Source organism: Urocitellus parryii, chromosome 4, assembly GCF_045843805.1.
Source record: "Urocitellus parryii isolate mUroPar1 chromosome 4, mUroPar1.hap1, whole genome shotgun sequence".
NCBI lineage: Eukaryota > Metazoa > Chordata > Mammalia > Rodentia > Sciuridae > Urocitellus > Urocitellus parryii.
The window spans coordinates 136,220,601-136,239,828 of NC_135534.1; the positions used below are offsets into that span (position 1 = coordinate 136,220,601).

General features: G+C 39.8%; 1 protein-coding gene across 3 annotated transcripts in view; it reads right to left on the reverse strand.

The window, feature by feature from the left end:
- Positions 1–19,228, reverse strand: part of Pcsk5 (proprotein convertase subtilisin/kexin type 5) — a 427,339-nt gene that overhangs the window by 23,297 nt on the left and 384,814 nt on the right. For all 3 annotated transcript variants that reach the window (XM_077797818.1, XM_077797817.1, XM_026394020.2), the window contains 5 exons: positions 17,930–18,013; positions 15,951–16,146; positions 4,507–4,724; positions 2,690–2,926; positions 709–939 (listed from right to left, as the gene is read on the reverse strand). In XM_077797818.1, the coding sequence (XP_077653944.1) occupies positions 709–939; positions 2,690–2,926; positions 4,507–4,724; positions 15,951–16,146; positions 17,930–18,013 (966 nt within the window). The remainder of the gene's footprint in view (positions 1–708; positions 940–2,689; positions 2,927–4,506; positions 4,725–15,950; positions 16,147–17,929; positions 18,014–19,228) is intronic.

The window sequence follows — 19,228 nt, forward strand, 5'->3', positions numbered from 1 at the left end:
ATGGCAGGACATCACCTATTCTGATTGAGAAAGAATCCTCTCAGTCTAATCATGGGGAAACTGCACACCAACTCAAGAGGAGGAATAAGAGCTGTATTTTTCTGGAATATCAATATTATAAAATACAAAGACAGTCTGTGGAATCATTCCAGAGTAAAGGAAGATAAGGCGACTTGGAAGCGAAATGCAATGCCTGATTCTGGAACAAGTTCTGTTATAAAGGGGTGTTGGAAATATTTTAATAGAAATAGTAAAGTACTGTATAAATTTAAATTTATTAGAGTTGGCAACTGTCCTGTGGTTAGATAAGAAAGTTATCTATAAGCTTAGGAAATATGAAAAACTGTCCTTGTAGGACAGGGGCCACAATGTAGGTAACTTACCCTCCAAATGGTTCAGAAAAAGTGTGTATGGATAATATATCCCTACACACACATACACACACACACACACACACACGGAGGAGAGGAAATAATAAAGCCAAGGGGGAAAAGATTTGCAGTGGGTGAACTGGGTAAAAGACGTATGTATGATGTTCTTTGTAGTATTCTCATTCTTGTATCTTTTCTGTAGGTTTGAAAATTTCCCAAACAAAAGTTGAAAAAAAAATTAGAAAGAAGCCAATGTCCACTGGGCACCCAGCATGGTGCCAGGTAGTTTCCCAGAGGGAGAGAAAAAGGCCTCTGGGAGTGGAGGGAAGTCACTCACTGAGAAGAAGGTTGTCCCCCCTGCAGGTGTGACACTGGTCCTCTGCGGGTCCTGTGCAGTGGAAGCATTTATGGTGACAGGGCTTGCACTTGTGCGCTGTCTCATCCCAGTATTCGATGGGGGCACATTCCTTGTGAGCCACACAGGCCCCATGGCTGTTCAACCTCAGGCCTTCCTGGCAGCTTGTGCAGACGCTGTAAGACGAGCAGGTGTGGCAGGACTCGTGGCAGTCTGTGGGCATGTGGGAAAGCAGATACTGAGAGAAAGCCAGCGTACTCCTCTAGGGAATAAATTCCTTTCTTCTAGAGACTTCTGGGGTTTTGTGCCTAAAGTATAGGGTCATGAATTGGGCATAGACCTTAGGCTCTGGGGTGGAGCATTCTTGTTGCAAAATGAGAGGGAAAAAAAAAAAAAAAGGCTTTCTCTGAAATATCCAGAGAGCTCCTTCCTGCAATGGCCAATGCAGAAATATCAGTAAGGTCTACACGATTACCCCAACTACAGCCAAATAATGGCAAGCAATTCCTGAGCAGTGTGGTCACACACTGGCATGTGGCCTTTCCAACCATCATACCCTCTACTGCTCACCTCTCACAGTACATTTAGTTTACTACTTAGATGGCTATTGTTGGGATAAAATTATAATTACCCACTGACAAAAAAAGGTCTCTGTCATATCCTTTCATTAATTTACTGAGTGCCCATGAGAGGGCCTGTCATATAACGGGCACTCAGTGAGCCAAACAAAATGAGAACAATTAACTCTCACTTCCAGGTTTTAGGAGCTGTCATTCCCTCTGCCTAGAATTTTCTTTTCTCAGACATATGCATACTCCCAGACATATGCATATGTATTCATATGCATATGTCATATGCATATGTCATATATGTTCCCTCTGTCTCTCAGTGATATTTCCCAGGTCAGTTTCTTTCAAGTTTCAATTCTACCTTGCCCATCTTCCTATCCCCCTTTCCTATCTTATCATTATTATTTCTTTTGCTTAAATTATCTTCTTCTGTGTCTGTCTTCCCTATAGAATGTGAGCTCCCTGAGGACAGGGATCCTATCTGTATTGTTTTCCAGGCCCAGAAGAGCGCCAGCACAAAGCAATCTCTGACAAGCACTTCCTAGGTGAATAGATCTGTGTTATTATCACTGCTATTATTATCACCTCCTTTCATCTGTACCAGGAAATTGTAGCTGGAAATGCTGAGTCACTCGACTGGGAAAGGATAGGCTCAGAAGCTGAATGGTGGCTCTTAACAAGAGCTCTTGCTTATTCTGTCCCAGTGCCTCACGAAAGGTGTGGGCAGTCATCCTGGGACTTTGGGAAACACTTCTCTCCCTCGAGAATTTCTCTAGCACTGTATACTTTATTTTTCTGTTCCCTGACAATTAATGAGGCAAATTAACCACGTTCCATTAAAATGTAAGGAGATACAAATAATAGCAGATCCTTTCTTGAACTTGTAGGAACTGGAGTGCTGAGTGGGAGATGGGATGGGGGTTTGGGTAAGGATGGAAGGAGGGGAGCAGCCAGAAGGCAAACCATGAAGAGGGGCAAAAGGCATGGAGAGAATTCTGCAACACCGTTTACTCATGCTATGAACTTCTATGATGGCTTAAAATTTTAAGGAAAATTTTCCATTTAGGGTGACTTTTGAAGGCTCCTCATCTCTATCAGAAATCTTCACATGAGAATCCTTTTTGATTGGCAGTTCATATCCACCATTAGGGTGAGGATCTACGTGATTTGTAACTAATGAAGTTGACATGATCAAAACCTATGAATTACTCATTTTTAACAATTTAATGAGAACAGATTCAAAAGTGGCTTTTTTGAATGGGAAGGTTAAGGCGGGGGACTAAACTCTGGGATGGGGATTATGCAAACTCCAGAGCCTGTTTTGTCTGGGCAGAAACCATCTCTTTAGGATCCCTGGGATGCTGCGCTGGGCCATGCATCCTGGAAATCTTTACCTCTGCAATCCTTAGTCTTTTCTTCATAGTAAGTTCCTGATGGACACTCATTCAAACACAGCCCATTGTAGAGGACCGTAAAAATGTCAGCACAGAGCTCACAATCATCCTCCTTGGGGCCACTACACTCCAGACAATCTTCATGGCAGGGGATACACTGGTGCAAGTCCTGGTAGAAGTGCTGGGGACAGGACTGATGGCACATGTCCTTGTGCAGGAAGAAGCCAGGCATGCACTCTGGGGGAAGGAGGAGGGAGTAAGTTATCCTCAGGATTAGAGAAAGGAATTCACTGCTTTTGCAGTGGGCTAGCCCATTTCTCACCACTTTGGTTTATTTGATCTGAGTATACATTTGCCCCATCCCCACCTGAAGAGTATATGCTCAGTGTCTAACAAGCCCTGCCTTGGGTGGGGGAAGCTGCACATGGTAGCCTGATTAGATAATCCTGGATTTATGTGTGGGAATGACCCTTTGAGATACCAAAAACAAACAAACAAACAAACCAACAAACAAAAAAACACAGTGCTGTGGCAAACAGCGACGACTGGGACACAGGAGGTATTGTTTGAAAAATCCAGAAAACAATAACAGATATTTAAAACTGTATCAAAGGCTGGGTTTGTAGCTCAATGATCTTGCCTAGCATGTATGAGGCCCTGGTTCAACCTCCAGACTGAAAAATAAATAAATAATAAATGGATAAAAATTGTACCAAGTATCTCACACCCTATTCAATACAGAAGGCAGCTTGGGATTGTTGGATTAGTTAATTTTTCATTCATTAACAGAGTAGATCTATGAGTAGCTGGTTAATCAGTATGAAGAATGCATTGTGAGTTAATTTTATTTGTGTTCCTTTTCCTATTTGGGGAGGACGACTGGAGAACACTTTAGGCCACACCAAGAGAATCCTCTGGATTGGGCCGCACCAGGCAAGTTGAGTCTGTGGTATTTTGGAGAGGAAATTGGATAGTGTTTCTCAGGAGATAATGCTACAGGAAAAAGAAAAACAAACAAACAAAACTGTTCATAGCCAGAGTCTTCTTTCTTGTTTTTTTTTTTTTTTTTTAATAATAATTGTATTTCCCTAACTATCTCTGTACTTTGTTAATAATCTGTCTCTGGTAAGATTCTGTGCTAAAAGAGTAGGGACAGCCAAGCATGGTGGAGCATGCTTGTAATCACAGTTAGGTGGGAGGCTGAGGCAGGAGGATCTCAAGTTTGAGACCAGCCTGGGCAACTTAATGAGATCCTGTCTCAAATAAAAATTAAAAAAAAAAAAAAAAAGAGCTGGTGATGTAGCTTAGCTGTAGGGCTCCACAATCAAATCCCATTGCTTTTGTTGTTTTTGTTGTTTTTTTTTTCTTTTTTTTTTAATTGGTTGTTCAAAACATTACAAAGCTCATGACATATCATCTTCCATACATTTGAAAAAACAAACAACAAAAACAAAAAAAATTAAAAAAAATAAAAATGTAAAAAAAAAATCCCATTGCAACAACAGCAGCAACAGCAACAACAGCAACAAAAACAGTGGGGTCTTTTGGTTCTTATCTGTATTGCTAGCATGGGATAGTGCTTAGCACTGTGTACCCATTATGTGTGAGTGTGAGAAATGCTGTTTGTCTTAATTTGCAGAATCCTCAATTTCCTCAACAATGGGTCTGGAAATAGATAAATGTTGGTAAAGGCAGAGAGACTGGTTCTCAAAATTCTCTTTGACACCCCTCCCTGCCCCCAACTGTCTACAGGTAGTGGCTCTGAGCCGTGAGGGCTAATTGGGGCCATGCCCTGCCTTTGGGATGTAGCCAAGTACCTTTGCATGTTTTCTCATGGATGCACTCCTGACACATCTCTGGGCAGGGCTTGCACACTCCTTCCACAGCCACGTGCCTTTCAGGACAGGCTTTCAGGCACACGCCCTGGTTCAGGACAAGGCCTCCTTCACAAGAATGACAGTGGGTGGCATTTCCCACACATGTTTGGCAAGGAGAGCTGCAGCGCTCACATATGCTGTCTTCTGCGTAAAAGCCCCTGTGGAAGGGAGGAAGAGGGCAGCTAGCTGGAGAAGTTGACCAGCTACAGATGACTCACACTGGATGGCCAAGGATGTGGTCTAAAACAGAAGAGGCAGCCGGGTGTGGTGGCCACTCATGCCAGTAATCCCAGCAGCTTGGGAGGCTAAGGCAGGAGGATCTCAAGTTCAAAGCCAGACTCAGCAATTTAGCAAGGCCCTAAGCAACTTAGCAAGACCTTGTCTCAAAATTAAAAAGGGCCAGAGATACAGCTCAGTGGTTAAACATCCCTGGGTTCAATCCCTGGTATATATAAACAAACAAACAAACAAATAAAATGAAGGAAGGAAGGAGGGGAGGGAGGAAGGAAGAAAAAATGAATCCATAAGGAAATGTGAAAAGAAACCGTAGAAAAATCAAAGGAAAAGGATAAATCTGATCTTTATGAATTTGGTTTGTTTATGTACAATGGTTGTTTGTACATAATTTAGCCATCTTCTGATTTCCTGCTTTATCCCCTGATTATCATTACTTTTTCTTTTTTCTTTCTTTTTTTTTTTTTTTGCCTAGAGACTTACTTTACAGTAGAAAATGACTTTATTCAATTTGACCTTCTTTTAAACATTTAATAAATTTTTAAAAATATTTTCAGAAAGCTCAATAAAGGTTAAAGCCCTATAAAATTGGAATCCTTTTTTCTTTTGACACTCTCAGCTGACCTCCAACGGTTTCTTTCAAAGGCGTGCACAGAACACTCACACACGACACTAAATATATTTTCAGTACGTGTTATGGCAGTCTTTGCGCAGCTGACTTCCTTCCAGGTGGATCTGATGTCTGCATGTAGAGCGTCTCTGAATGACTCACCTATCACATTATCGAAATCACTCACTGGTGAGTGAACATGGCAAATATGAAACCCCAACCCTCTCAAATGGCTTTGGGAAAAAAGAGAAATACAGATAATGTTTCTTGGAAAAGAAAAGCTGGAACTTGTGGAAGAGGATAATAATAAACCAGCTGGGAGAAAATGGAACTATAGATACCTATTTCAACCATCTCCCATAATTATCCTGGGACAAGGTAGGGCTGTGATAGTGCTGGCAAATAATTTGCCTCAACTCAAAACTTCTCAACTAGCCAGGCCAGGTGGTGCTCGCCTGTAATCCCAGTGACTTGGGAGGCCGAGGCAGGAGGATCGAGAGTTCAAAGCCAGCTTTAGCAATTTAGTGAGGCATTTAGCAAGTCAGTGAGATCCTGTCTTTCAATAAAATACAAAAAAAGGATCGACTGGGTATGTGGCTCAATGGTTAAGCATTCCTGGGTTCAATCCCTAGTACCAACAAACAAACAAACAAACAAACTTAGAGCAGCAATCATTTGTTGTCACTATATGGGGGTAGCAGGTCCAGGCGGGCAGGGCTCCCAGCTGCACCCTTGGCCATGTCTCCATATCCCTGCATTCTCTTGGGTACCACTAGAGCATGCTCTTCTCATAGCTAAGATAGAAGCACAAGAGGGCAGGCTTCACCAGGCACAATGTGAGCCTCTGTCTCTCTTCTGCTAATAGCATAGGCCAAAGCAAGTCATATATACCAGGCCAAAGCCCTGGGCAGGGGAGTGAAGTCCATTCTGCTTCTAGTGGGAGTTAACTGCAAAGTTATAGGTATGGTGGTGGGGGGATGTACAAGAGGTGAAGAAATGCAGACAACAACTCAATGCACCAGAGTCTTCTTTAATCCTGATGCCACAGAAGGACTCCCTCTTATATGGCATTTTTACTTTTTAGGGGGGCAGGTACCAGGAATTGAACTCAGGGGCACTTAACCACTAAGCCACACCCCCAGCCCTTTTTTGCCTATTTAGAAACAGGGTCTCACTGAGTTGCTTAGGGCCTCGATAAGTTGCTGAGGCTGGCTTTGAACTCACAATCCTTCTGCCTCCATCTCCTGAGCCACTGGGATTATAGGCCTGCACCACTGTGCCTAGCACTTGATTTTTAAATTAACTAACTCAGATACATTGAATTGTTCTCAGTCACTTATTGTATTCATTCAGTAAACAAAATTGTATTCTGTGTGTTGGGAAGAAATAAGATGGGAATGAATGAAAGCCATATTAAATGTGATTTTAAGAAAGAAAAATGAGAGAAGGAAGCAGGTAGAAGAAGAGGAACTAAATAATATCCAGAGGAAAGCTAAGATCAGGCTTCTTTACATATTAGTATTTTTAGCTTTTTTTAAAAAAATATGATGGAAAACAATGACCAGCAAGTCATTGTTTAAGAGAGACCAATTCTCTCTTAAAAATAAATTTAACAGCTGGGCATGGTGGCATACACTTGTAATCCCCAGCTACTTGGGAGACTAAGGCAGAAGATTGCAAGTTTGAGGCCAATCTGGGCAACTTATCAAGATCCTGTCTCAAAAATTATAAAAAGGGCTGGGGATATAGCTCAGGGGTAAAGCACTCCTGAGTCACCACCTCATAAAACAAAAACAAAAACAAAACAATACATTTGACAACATGATAGATAGAAATGCATTATATGATCACTGAGAGTTTAGATTTGAAAAAATTTGAAGTTCAAGAAATTTAATGCATTTTCAGATATCACAGCTTTTTCTTTCTTTCTTTTGGTATTGGGGATTGAACTCAGGGGTGCTTAACCACTGAACCATATTCCCTGCCCTTTAAAAAAAATATTTTTATTTAGAGACAGGGTCTTGCTGAGTTGCTTAGGACCTCACTAAATTGCTGAGGCTGGCTTTGAACTTGAGATCTTCTTGTCTCAGCCTCCAGATATCACATCTTTTACCTGAATGAACATTTGACATATTAATTGTTCCCATATGTATAATAAGGAATTTGGGGTCACAGAAAGCACTAGACTTTCTCTGCAACTAATCTCAAGGAGTGTCATTGTTAGGTGATTCAATGTGGGACGGGCCACACCAGAAGTATGAACTGTGTATGCAGAACATGAAGGCTTTGGGCCATGTGATATCAAACCAACTTTCAGGGAATTTTCAATACTAGTCCAGGCCAAGACCTCCAGGAAATGTAGTTGACTGTTTATGCTTCTTTTTCTTTTTTTTTTTTTAATGGTACTTTAACCCAGAGGTGCTGTACCACAGAGCTATACCCCCAGCCCTTCAAAAAAAATTTTTTTTTTTCATTTTGAGACAGGGTCTTGGTAAGTTATTGAGGCTGGCCTTAAATTTGTGATCCTCCTGCCTCAGCCTCCCAAGGTGCTGGAATTACAGGTGTGCATCACCATGCCTGATGAGTTGACTGTTTATAGAGGCAGGTTTTGCATCTGAGATTCAACCAACAGTGGATTGTATACTATATAGTTAGACTTACTATAAAACACACAGACGTTTTTCTTTGTCATTGTTTCCTACACAATGCAGTATGATAACTGTTTACATGGTGTTTGCACTGAGATTAGGTATTATCTGTAATCTAGAGATGATATGAATTATACTTGGGGGTGTGCATAGGTTATATGCAAATAGGTCATTTTACATAAGGAACTTGAGCAACTGAAGACTTTGGTATCTGTGGGGGGTGGAACCAATCCTCTGCAGATACTGAAGAACACCTAGACATTAAAGAAGAGCAATTCTGATAAAGAAACTGAAGAGATACAGCATGAAGAAACCTTCCAACTCTTTTTATGAGATTCAGAGGATGTTGGATGAAATGCTGAAATCAAAGACATGGACTCAAGGAACAAGGGAAAAGAAATCTATTGAAGATCACTATTAAATGAAAAATAAGTGGGCTGGGTTTGTGGCTCAGTGGTAGAGCACTTGCCTAGCATATGTGAGGCACGGAGTTCGATCCTTAGCACCATATTAAAAAAATAAATAAAAACAAAGATATTGTGTCCATTAACAACTAAAAAATTTTAAAAAGTGAATATTAAGAACTGTTGGGAATATCACAGGTTTTCTTTCTTTCTTTTTAAAAATTCATCTTTTAGAACAGTTATAGATTCATAGCAAAGTTGAGAGGAAGTTACAGAGATTTACACATGCTCTCTGTTCCACACATGCACAGCCTCCTCCATTATCAACATCTTCTACCAGGGACATGTGCACGATACTATTGGTCAACCTGCACTGACACTCAGTATCACCCAGGGTCCACAGTCTACATCAAGGTTTACTCGTGGTGTTGTGCATTCTATGGACTTGGACAAATTATAATGAATATATCCATCACTATAGTTTCACACAAAAATTTCAATACCCTATAAACTTTCTGTACTCTGCCGAGTCATCTCACCCTCCCCACCAACCTCTGACTACCCCTGTTCTCTTCTACTGTCCACAGTTTTGTCTGTTCAGAAAGTTCCATAGTTGAAATCACACAGGAGGGAACATTTTCAGATTGGCTTCTTTCATTTCATAATGTGCATCTAGCTTTCCTCCTTGTCTTTTCATGGCTTTGTAGTTCATTTATTCCATTGTCTTGTGTTAAAAACAACTTAGGCCATTAGGCTGGGATGGCTCCGATGCCTTGGATACCACATAAGCAAACTGAAACTCAACGTAAGCAGTAAAAGGAAACTTAGGTTTAGCCAATCAGAAACCACCAACTAACCTCCACTTTACCAATCTAACACAGTTTCTTTGTCTTGCTTCTGCAAACATCCTATAAAAGTTTCCTCTCTTATTCCCCCAGGGGGGTATTAAACCACTTGCAGTTTGGTGCTAGTTCGCACATCACTGAATGCTCAAATAAATTTGTTAACATTTTAATGTGGCTCAGTTCTTCTTTTAACACTGAATGCCCATTAATTTATCCATTGATCTAGGTCTATAGTTTAGATCTCAAATGTCTGTGAAGGCCATGTGTTAAAAGCTTGGTTCCCCCACAGGAAAAAAAAAAAAAAAGGCTTGGTCCCCAAGGTGGCCCTATAAAGAGGCAGTGGAACATTTAAAGACTGTGGAAGGTCTTGGGTTGTGCTTTCAAAAGGGACTGTGGAACCCGGTTGGTTCTTCCTTTTCTTTCCTTTGCTTCTTGGTGATGAGCTCATTCATTTCTTTCCAACATGTACTCCTGCCATGATGAGTTCCTCACCACAGACCCAAAGCAATGGAGCCAACCAGTCATGAAGTAGATTCTCTAAGATTGTGGGCCAAAATAAAACCTTACTCTTTATAAGGTGGTTTTCTCAGGCATTTTGTTATAATGATGAAAAATTGATAATCACAGCTACTATAGGGCTCTTGTTTGCTTCCAAATTTTGGTGATTATGAATAAAGTTTCTATCATCATCTACGTGCAGGATTTTGTGTGGATATAAGCTTTTAAGAGGTATTTTTCAGAAATCACTTTGCTGAAAGCAGCCTTCTCCAGAGATCTCCCAGTTATCTGTTCTTCTGTCCTCTCTCGGCATTTACACAACATTTTGGTTAATATTTTATTTCACTTGGTGTTTGTTAGGGAGGGCGGGTACAGGTATTGAACACAGAGTGCTATACTACAGAGCTACATTCCCATCCCTCTTAAAATTTTATTTTCAGTTGGAGTCATGTTAAATTACCCAGGCTGGCCTCAAATTCACAATCCTCTTGTCTCAGACAGATAGCTGGGATTACAGGTATACAGTATAATTTCACTATTGTTTTAAATTTATTTTTTAGGTGTAGATGGACCAACTCAATGCCTTTATTTTGAAGTGGTGCTGAGGATCGAACCCGGGTTCCGCTCGTGCTAGGGGAGTGCTCTACTGCTGAGCCACAATCCCAGCCCCTATTTTTTTAATCTAAGAAGATACATGTTTCTTTTGAAAAGGAATGGCCATAGGTATTAAATTGCTAAATTCAAAGTACTTCATGTTGAAAGTTTTGGGCCCAGATAACTATAAGTCATGCAAAAGTTCTGGAACTTCACCTGTATTTTGCAGATGCCCAAGACAGTGACTTCTAGCCCTTAAAGGACAACTGTCTTTCTCCCACTTGAGTTTTAAATCTCTATATTTGGTGAATTTGAATACATCTTAAGTTTTTTGTTGCCTTTTAAACAATCACTATAACAGCACATGTTATGCCAGATGCAGTGCTATAATCCCAGAGATTTGGGAGGTTAATGCAGGAGAATCACAAATTCCAGGCCAGCCTCAGCAACTTAGCAAGACCCTGTTTTAAAATTAAAAGGGCTGGGCATATAGCTCAGGGAAGAACAATTCCCAGCACTATAAAACAAAGCAACAACAACAATAACAAAAAAACCCAAAAGATGTTACTGCTCAAACTTCTTTCTTTCATGAACATCTACCATATTTGAAAATCAGTAACCACTAATGCTAACCTATAAACAATTTTGAACACGTGGGTGCTGTTTTATTGGATGTTATGTTCCTATTACAGGTCGTATTGCTGTTCTAGGATGGATCAAACCCAAAGGGTGATATCACAGAAACAGCAACAAATCCTCCCCAAACCAGCTGCATATTAGATGTTCCACAGACTCTGTCTCCCTGTTTTTCTACCAAAAACACCAAGATGGGGCCCCACAGTAATCAAATCACTGTGCTCAGAACAGGAGGCATACACTTCTGTTTCACAGTCTGCAAGCTTCCCAGAATTTTAGTAGCTTTTTCTACTCCTAAAATAATAATAATAAAAAATTAGATGCTGCTTATCTGCAGTGTCCCATTGCTCCATAAGAATGGCTCCACCTAGACTTGGAGAAAGGAATGTTGAGTGGTCAGCTATTTGGAGGAAATCAAAATACATCTCTTCCTTGTAATGCGCGGTCAATTCCTGGAACATCTGAGGAATCCAGAGCAGAGTCAGAAAAAGGTGGTTAATGATTAAATACAAAATAATAATTACAACTCTGTCCATCCAACCATGGCAAAGGTAAATGAGGATACAATGGCTGACTTGGATAAATAGTCTTCTGACCTTCTATTGGGCATGCTATTCCTTTCCTCATCTCTAAAATGGGGAAAATAATTGCACCTGAATGAGTCTTCTTGTGAGAACTGATGAGAGCATACATTTGAAGCTCCTAGCAGGGTGCCTACACATTACAAGCACTCAAACAAAACAAAAAGAGAAAAAAAAATATCTGTCTTTAAGTGATTTCTTTCCTCTGGGGCTCTCTTAATCCTTTGTGAACTAGCGCCTTGGAAATTATAGCATTGATTGGATTTTCCTTACTGATGGTAAACCTTTTGTAGGCTCGGATTTACTTCAGTTAATCTTAACTTCCAATATCAAGATCAATAGCAATTCTTGATAGAAAAATTGATTTTTATTAAGTTGCACATATACAATATGATATATTGATGTTCTATCAGTATCTATTCTTACACCTATTAGATGATAAATATATATCTGTGCAGTTGAATTGAATATGTTTGACTTCTACACTAAACTGGATGCTTGTTGTGGGTAAGTACCACAACTTATATTTGTACTCTGTAGAATCTCTCTCAGGACTGCATACAAATAGGTCATTATAAAATAGATGTTGTTTTTATCTTCAACTTCTTTTAATTAGAGGGCAATGAAATTTCTAATTCCTAATATAGACACTGTTGTTTCCCCAAATTCCTTTCTTGCATCCCTCTTTCTGTTCTTCCTGGTTCATCAGTGTTCCAGGAAAAATCTTCAGCCAAAGCCATCTTTATACAGTAGTCCCCACACCATATTTATCCACGGCTTCACTTTTTGAGGTTCTAGATATCCATAGTTAACCATGGTCTGAAAATATCAATGGAAAATTCCAGAAATAAACATTTCATAAATTTTACTTACACCTCCTTCTGAGTATCATGATGAAATTTTGTACCATCCTGCTCCATCTTACCAGGGATGTGAATCATCCTTCCATTCAGAGTATCTACACTGTATGCTACACACCTATTAGTCAGTGGTAGTTTTTGTCGTCAGATTGACTATTGCAGTAACCCTTATGTAGTAGCCTATTGCTGCCTCACAGTGCCCTGCCATTTATCTTGCTTCAGCTCACTACATAGGTGTTGTTGTATCACCTCATGTCAACACAAGAAGAAGGGGGAGTATAGATAGTGATATGTAACAATAGCCAAGTTATGAAGCCAGTTGAGTTACCCATCAATAGACAAAGGGATAAAGAAAATGTAGTGTATCTACACATGGAGTTTTAACCAGCCATAAAGAAGAATAAAATTGTGTCATTTTTCTGGTAAATGGATGGAACTGGAGAATATCATGTTAAGTTAATAACCAGACTCAGATAGGCAAGTGTTGAATGTTTTCTCTCATACATGAAAGCTGGGGAGTTTTATAAAATGGGATCTTATGATGATACACAATCAATCAACAAATATATGAAAAAATGTTCAACATCTCTAGCAATTAGAAAAATGCAAATCAAAACTATTCTAAGATTTTATCTCACTCCAGTCAGAATGGCAGCTATTATGAAGACAAACAACAATAAGTGTTGGTGAGGATGTGGGGAAAAAGGCACATTCATGTATTGCTGATAGGACTGCAAATTGGTGCAACCAATCTGGAAAGCAGTATGGAGATTCCTCGGAAACTTGGAATGAAACCCAGTTTGACCCAGCTATCCCACTCCTCAGTTTATACCCAAAGGACTTAAAAACAGCATACTATAGTAACATCAATGTTTATAGCAGCACAATTCACAATAGCTAAATTGTGGAACTAACCTAGATGCCCTTTAGTAGATGAATGGATAAAGAAACTGTGGTATATAAGCAAAATGGAGTATTACTCAACATTAAAAGAGAATAAAATCATGGCATTTGCAGGTTAATGGATGAAGTTGTAGAATATTATGGTATGTGAAATAAGCCAATCCCCCCAAAAACAAAGGCTGAATGTTTTCTCTGCTACGTGGATGCTGGTCCATAATAGGGGATGCGGGGTAGGGGGTGCATGGGAGGAATGGAGAAACTTTAGATATGGCAAAGGGGAGGGAGGAGAAGAAGGGGAATGGGAGTAGGAAAGCTGGTGGGATGAGATGGACATCATTATCCTAAGTACATGTATGAAGACATGAATGGTGTGACTCTACTTTGTCAACAGCCAGAGATATGAAAATTGTGCTCTATATGTTACAATGAATTGAAATGTATTCTGCTGTCATATATAACAAATTAGAGTAAATAAATACATTTTAAAAATGGGATTTTATGAAAATAGAAAGTAGAATAGTACAGAAGAGAAAGGGGATCAAGAAGGAAGCAAGAGGGATGGCAAAGGGGAGGAACTGAGGAATGGATTGACCAAATTACTCTATGTGCATGTAATGCATCACAATGAATTCCAGTTTTATGTATAGGTATAATGCACTAATCAAAAAATAAAGTGCTAGAAGGAACACTAATAGAGTAAAGGAAGAGGATCAAGAGGACATAGAAGAGGAGAGAACAGGATAGTACTTGGGATTGAAATGGAGAAAATTACGTTATATGCACTTATGAATATATAATAATGAATCCTACAATTGTGTAAAACTATAATGTACTAATAAAAAACACAAATAAATTTTTTAAAAAAGAATGAGTACAGTACAATAAGATTTGTCTTAGTGAATTTTTATCGGTGCATAATAATAATAATAATAAGAAGATTTATTGTGACATATTTGTACATGCACATAACATAATTTGGTCAATTTCATTCCCTAGCACTTCCCATAATAAGATATTTTGAAAGGGAGAGAGACAGAGAAGGAGAGGCTATATCATCAGAACTTTTATTACAGTCTATTATTATAATTGTTCTATTTTATTATTAGTTATTGATATTAATCCTTACTGTGCCTAATTTATAAATCAAACTTAATTTAGGTATACATGTGTGTAGAAATTCATAGGAAAAACAGTGCAGTTATATGTAGGGCTTAGTGCTAGCCACCGTGTCAGACATTCAGGAGTTTTGGAATGTATGCCTGGGGGTGAGGGGTGGGCAGTGACTACTTCCATTCTCTTTGCCAGAGATTGGTTCAGGAAAGTGTGAATGATGCTTTCTGCCTAATGAGACTAGGAAGGGGAGTTTGAGGAAATTTTCTTTCCTCTTTAAAAAGAGACAAACAAGGAAGAACCTCCTCTTTTCTGCCTTAGGTTGCATCTGGGTGGGGTGCTGATTTGGGGAGCTAAGGCAAATGAACTGAGCTCAGGAGAGGAGTAGGCCAGAGAGGACATGCTAAGAAAGACCTTTGGTATCTGATGATCTTTTGGGCCCTGAAATAAGCTATACAGGATTTCCTAACTAGGCATGTGAGACAATAGGGCCTGTCCCTGTCTCAGTCATCTTGCAGAAAGTTTCCTGATGTACTTTCCACTTGTTAATCACTTCCCTTTTGGGTAAATCCTGGAGGTGGGACCCTTGTTCACAAGACTAAAGGAATTATAAACCAGGAGACTAAGGAAGCTATGGGAATTAACACAAAGTAACCAGCTATTAATATTTATTTAGTACTGTAATTCATAACACATCTATTTTATTTTATTTTTTAGTAGTACTAGAGATTGAACCCAGGGGTGCTCAATCACTGAGCTACAACCCCAGCCCTTTCTATTTATTTTTTAAAAATTTGAGACAGGCTCTCGCTAAATGGCTGAGGGTCTCATTAAGTTGCCTAGACTGGTTTCAAACTTTAGGTCCCCTGCCTTAGCCTCCCAAGTCTCTGGGGTAATAGGTGTGTGCCACTGTGCCAGGCTCTAGTTCATGTACTTTAAAATTTAAGAGACTTATATAAGAGCATTGCTTCTGTGGGGAAGAGAAAAAACTGACAACACTTGGTCATTTATGCCAGGTGGGAGAAGATCGGTCATGCACCACATAGAGATGTTTTGGTCAATGGCAGGCCTCATATATGACGGTATATGCCATAGAGTCTCCATGTGCAGTAGGTTCTACTATCTAGGTTTGTGTGAGTGCCTGCTTTTGTGTCTGCACTGCAACGAAATGGCTTAATGATGTGTTTCTCCAACATATCCCCATTGTTATGCAATGCATGATACATACCTGTATTTTGAAAAAGTTAAAATACATGCACAGAATAGTTATGGGGAGAAAGGAGCATCTGGCTTTCCATGAGTTTCAGCGCTGGGGCCAACAGTGATGTCAGTCAGTGAAGGCCATTTATGTGGGCACTCTCACCAGGGAAAGGGAGAGCTCTTTGGTGAACTGGAAGGAACTACCCTAAGGTTTTGTGGAGAATGGTACAAGCGGGAAGTAAAAGAAAGAGGGAAACTTACTCTGGGCAGCTGGAGTAGCACCTGCCTTGGTGGAGGAAGAGAGGGCGTTCTGGCAGAGACTGGCACTTTTTGCAGAGATCAGCTCTGGAGCAAGAGGCACAATCCTCTGTACAGTTCTCACAGCTGCCACTCTTGACTGAGGGCCAAGTGCCTTCGGGACAGGAGGAAACACAGGCATGCTCCAACAGATAGGCACCTAGGAATCCAGGGAAGAGGGCAGAGAAGAGTGAGCATGTATTTGTCCCAGCAGTGCACTCACCATGGAGAGAACTGACACCCACATGGCTTTTCTTAATCTTTCCAAAGCCCAAGTATTTGGAACATTTATTTCAAGTTTTCCAAAATACTTAGGTGATGCTAAATCCTCTAAGATGAGTTAAATCTTTAGGAAAAAAATTAACTGCAGGAGGCTTTTGCTGTTTCTTTTACTTTTCTGGGACATTAGAGGTCACTGCAGGGCTTCCCTCTGCCCAGCTGATCAGCCTCGCTGATCTCTTCCAGGTGTGAGGCAGCCACACTTGCACAACTGGATGAGGCCTCCTCTTTTGCCTCCCCCATTCCATCCTGCAGGGACACTAGCACAGCAGCAGTCCCTCCAATTACTTCCCCTTTTAATGGATGATCCATCTAATTATTTATGTTTAATTGAAAAATTAACCCAAATATTATTATTAAAAAAATTAAAAATCACTCTCAATTCTAAAATTCCAAGAAGTTTCTTCCAGTTTTTTTTTGGATGCACACTTTCATATCTTCTGTGGTTGTAGTTCTGACACATTTATTATTTTAACTTCTGCATCATATCTCACTACAGTAGTTCCCACTTAACCACAGTTTTACCATCCAAAGCCTTAGTTACATCAAGCTAACTGAGGTCCAAAATATTAAATGGAAAATTCAAGAAATAAAAAATTTATAAGTACTAAATAACTTTGTGACAGCATATTGTTAAAATTTTTCATATTTTAACAACATAGTTAATTTTAATCCCTTACTATGTCTGATTTATAAAATAAATAGGAATGTATATATAGGAAAAAACATGGAATATACTGGGTTCAGCACTATCCACAGTTTCAGGTGCCCATTGGGAATTTTGGAATATATTCTCTGAGGATAAGTGGAGACTACTGTATTAACACTCACATTCCAACAAGGCCTTAGGAATGATCATTTTAATGGTAGTATAACATTCTTTTTGTTAATGTACCATGTAAATAAAATAGCCTTCTAGTTCAGTTATGTTATTCATAATATTTTTACAGAGAATGAAGTTAATAATTTGTTGAGCTAGTATGTAGATGCCCATGCTCTCCCCTCCACCATTACTAAATTCAATATCATTAATGAAGAACAGTGGCAGTCATTCTTTTTTCCCCACAGTACTGGCGATTGAACCCAGGGGTGTTCTACCACTGAGCGACATCCTCAGTCCTTTTCACTTTTTATCTTGAAACTGAGTCTTGCTATGTTGCCCAGCTGGCCCCGAACTTGAATGATCCTCCTGCTTCAGCCTCCCTAATCACTGGGATTACAGATATTTGCCACCATGCTCAGTTAGATAATGCATTTTAAGAGGAAGGAGTACCCATAGCCATTAGTAAATTCTGTGGGGCCAAGTCAACCAATAACTTCATTGTGCTTTGGGATTAAAAAACATTTAAACATTTTCTCTGGGCTGGAGATATAGCTCAGTTTGTAGACTACTTGCCTAGCATGCATAAGGCCCAGGGTTCAATTTCCAGCATCCACCAAAATAAATAAATAAATAAATAAACAAATAAATAATTTTTTTTTCCTCTTTGAAAGCCAGTTTTGATTATTGGGCCTTTGTGTGTTTGCATAGTAGCTACTAAGATGGGAACTTGGGATGGGATTAGATCAAAGTCCTACAAACCTCTATACACAAAGATGCCAACATAAAGGAGTGACAGTGAATTGGCTTGGCCACTGCCACTGTTGCCGTGCTCCACACTAACCTTTTGGACATGAAGTGCACAGAGTTGCAGATCCATTGCAGGTTTTACAAGAAGAGTGACAAGGCTCATATTTTCTCAAAACATCTGTAGGGAAAGAAACAAGTGAGGCTTCTCCTTTGAACAGGCTCATAGTTTTACAGTGTTAGAAAAGACCTTCTGGGAAACCTAGTTTCCCTTCCAGTCCAAAATAAATCTCTTTGATTTTACATGAGCTGACTGTTGGTGCCTGTCACATGCCATTATGTAGACTTTCAATTTTTTTTCCTCTTACTCCTTCATTGGCAACTGATTATGGACACTTTCTTTGCAACCTTACTGTGACAGAGAATGTAGGATCTTATAGGATTCTCCATTATTTCTTTCATATATTGAAAATATGGGGAAGTATTTGCCTGTGTGTATGTACTCATGAGTGAGCCTGCAATCTAAGGTGATCACTCCTCCCAAGAGTCTTAATTGACCCCATCTCATCACTCCATGGTGATCACTGTGAATTCACTGTGTCTCTCATGGAAAAGTATGTTTTCTGTTTCTTTTCTTTCCTTTTTTTTTTTTTTTTTGAAAGGCAGATTTCATTACTGGTCAATATTTGGGTCCTTGTGTTATTCAAAGTAGCCACCATAGAATGCAGCCTAAATTCATCTCATTTTAAATTTGTCCCAAATTATTATTAAATGTCAAAATCTTGTTGGTCAGGTTTTCTGAAGGCTGTCCGAGGTTGACACACCATTAACTTCACAAATACTCCAGATGTCCTGCTTTCCCTTTCCCTCCTAGAGCATTCAATGGGTAGACTTTTCCAGGAAGTCACCTCAGCATCTCCATGGGACAATTTCATAGACACCCAGAGCAGCCTAACTGATATTTTTCAATCAATGCATACTGTGATCTTGACTAAAGCTCAGGAATCAGTCTAATTCACCCAGGGGAAAGTTGGAAAAAAAATTCTAGCTTAGAACAGGTGACCTGAGTGATCTCTACCCTTGATCAAGTGTTAGCATTTTATAGTTCCCCTCTACCACCTCCTCCTCTTCGCTTCCTTCCTTCCTCTGTCTCTCTTTCTGGGAATCAGCCTGTTTTGGCTCTGGTCACACCTGCCTTCAGATCCCAGCTGTGCCTCTTGCGGGTAGGGTAACCATGGATACAGTAATCAAACTCTCAGAGTCCTACTTTCCATGTCTCTAAAATGAGAGAAAATGGCTCCTCCCTTATAGGATTGTTGTAAAAACTGAATGAGACGGCATGTGTGAAGGGCTGAACATGGTGGCTCAGAGTGGTAGTTCCCAGGTTTCCTTTCCT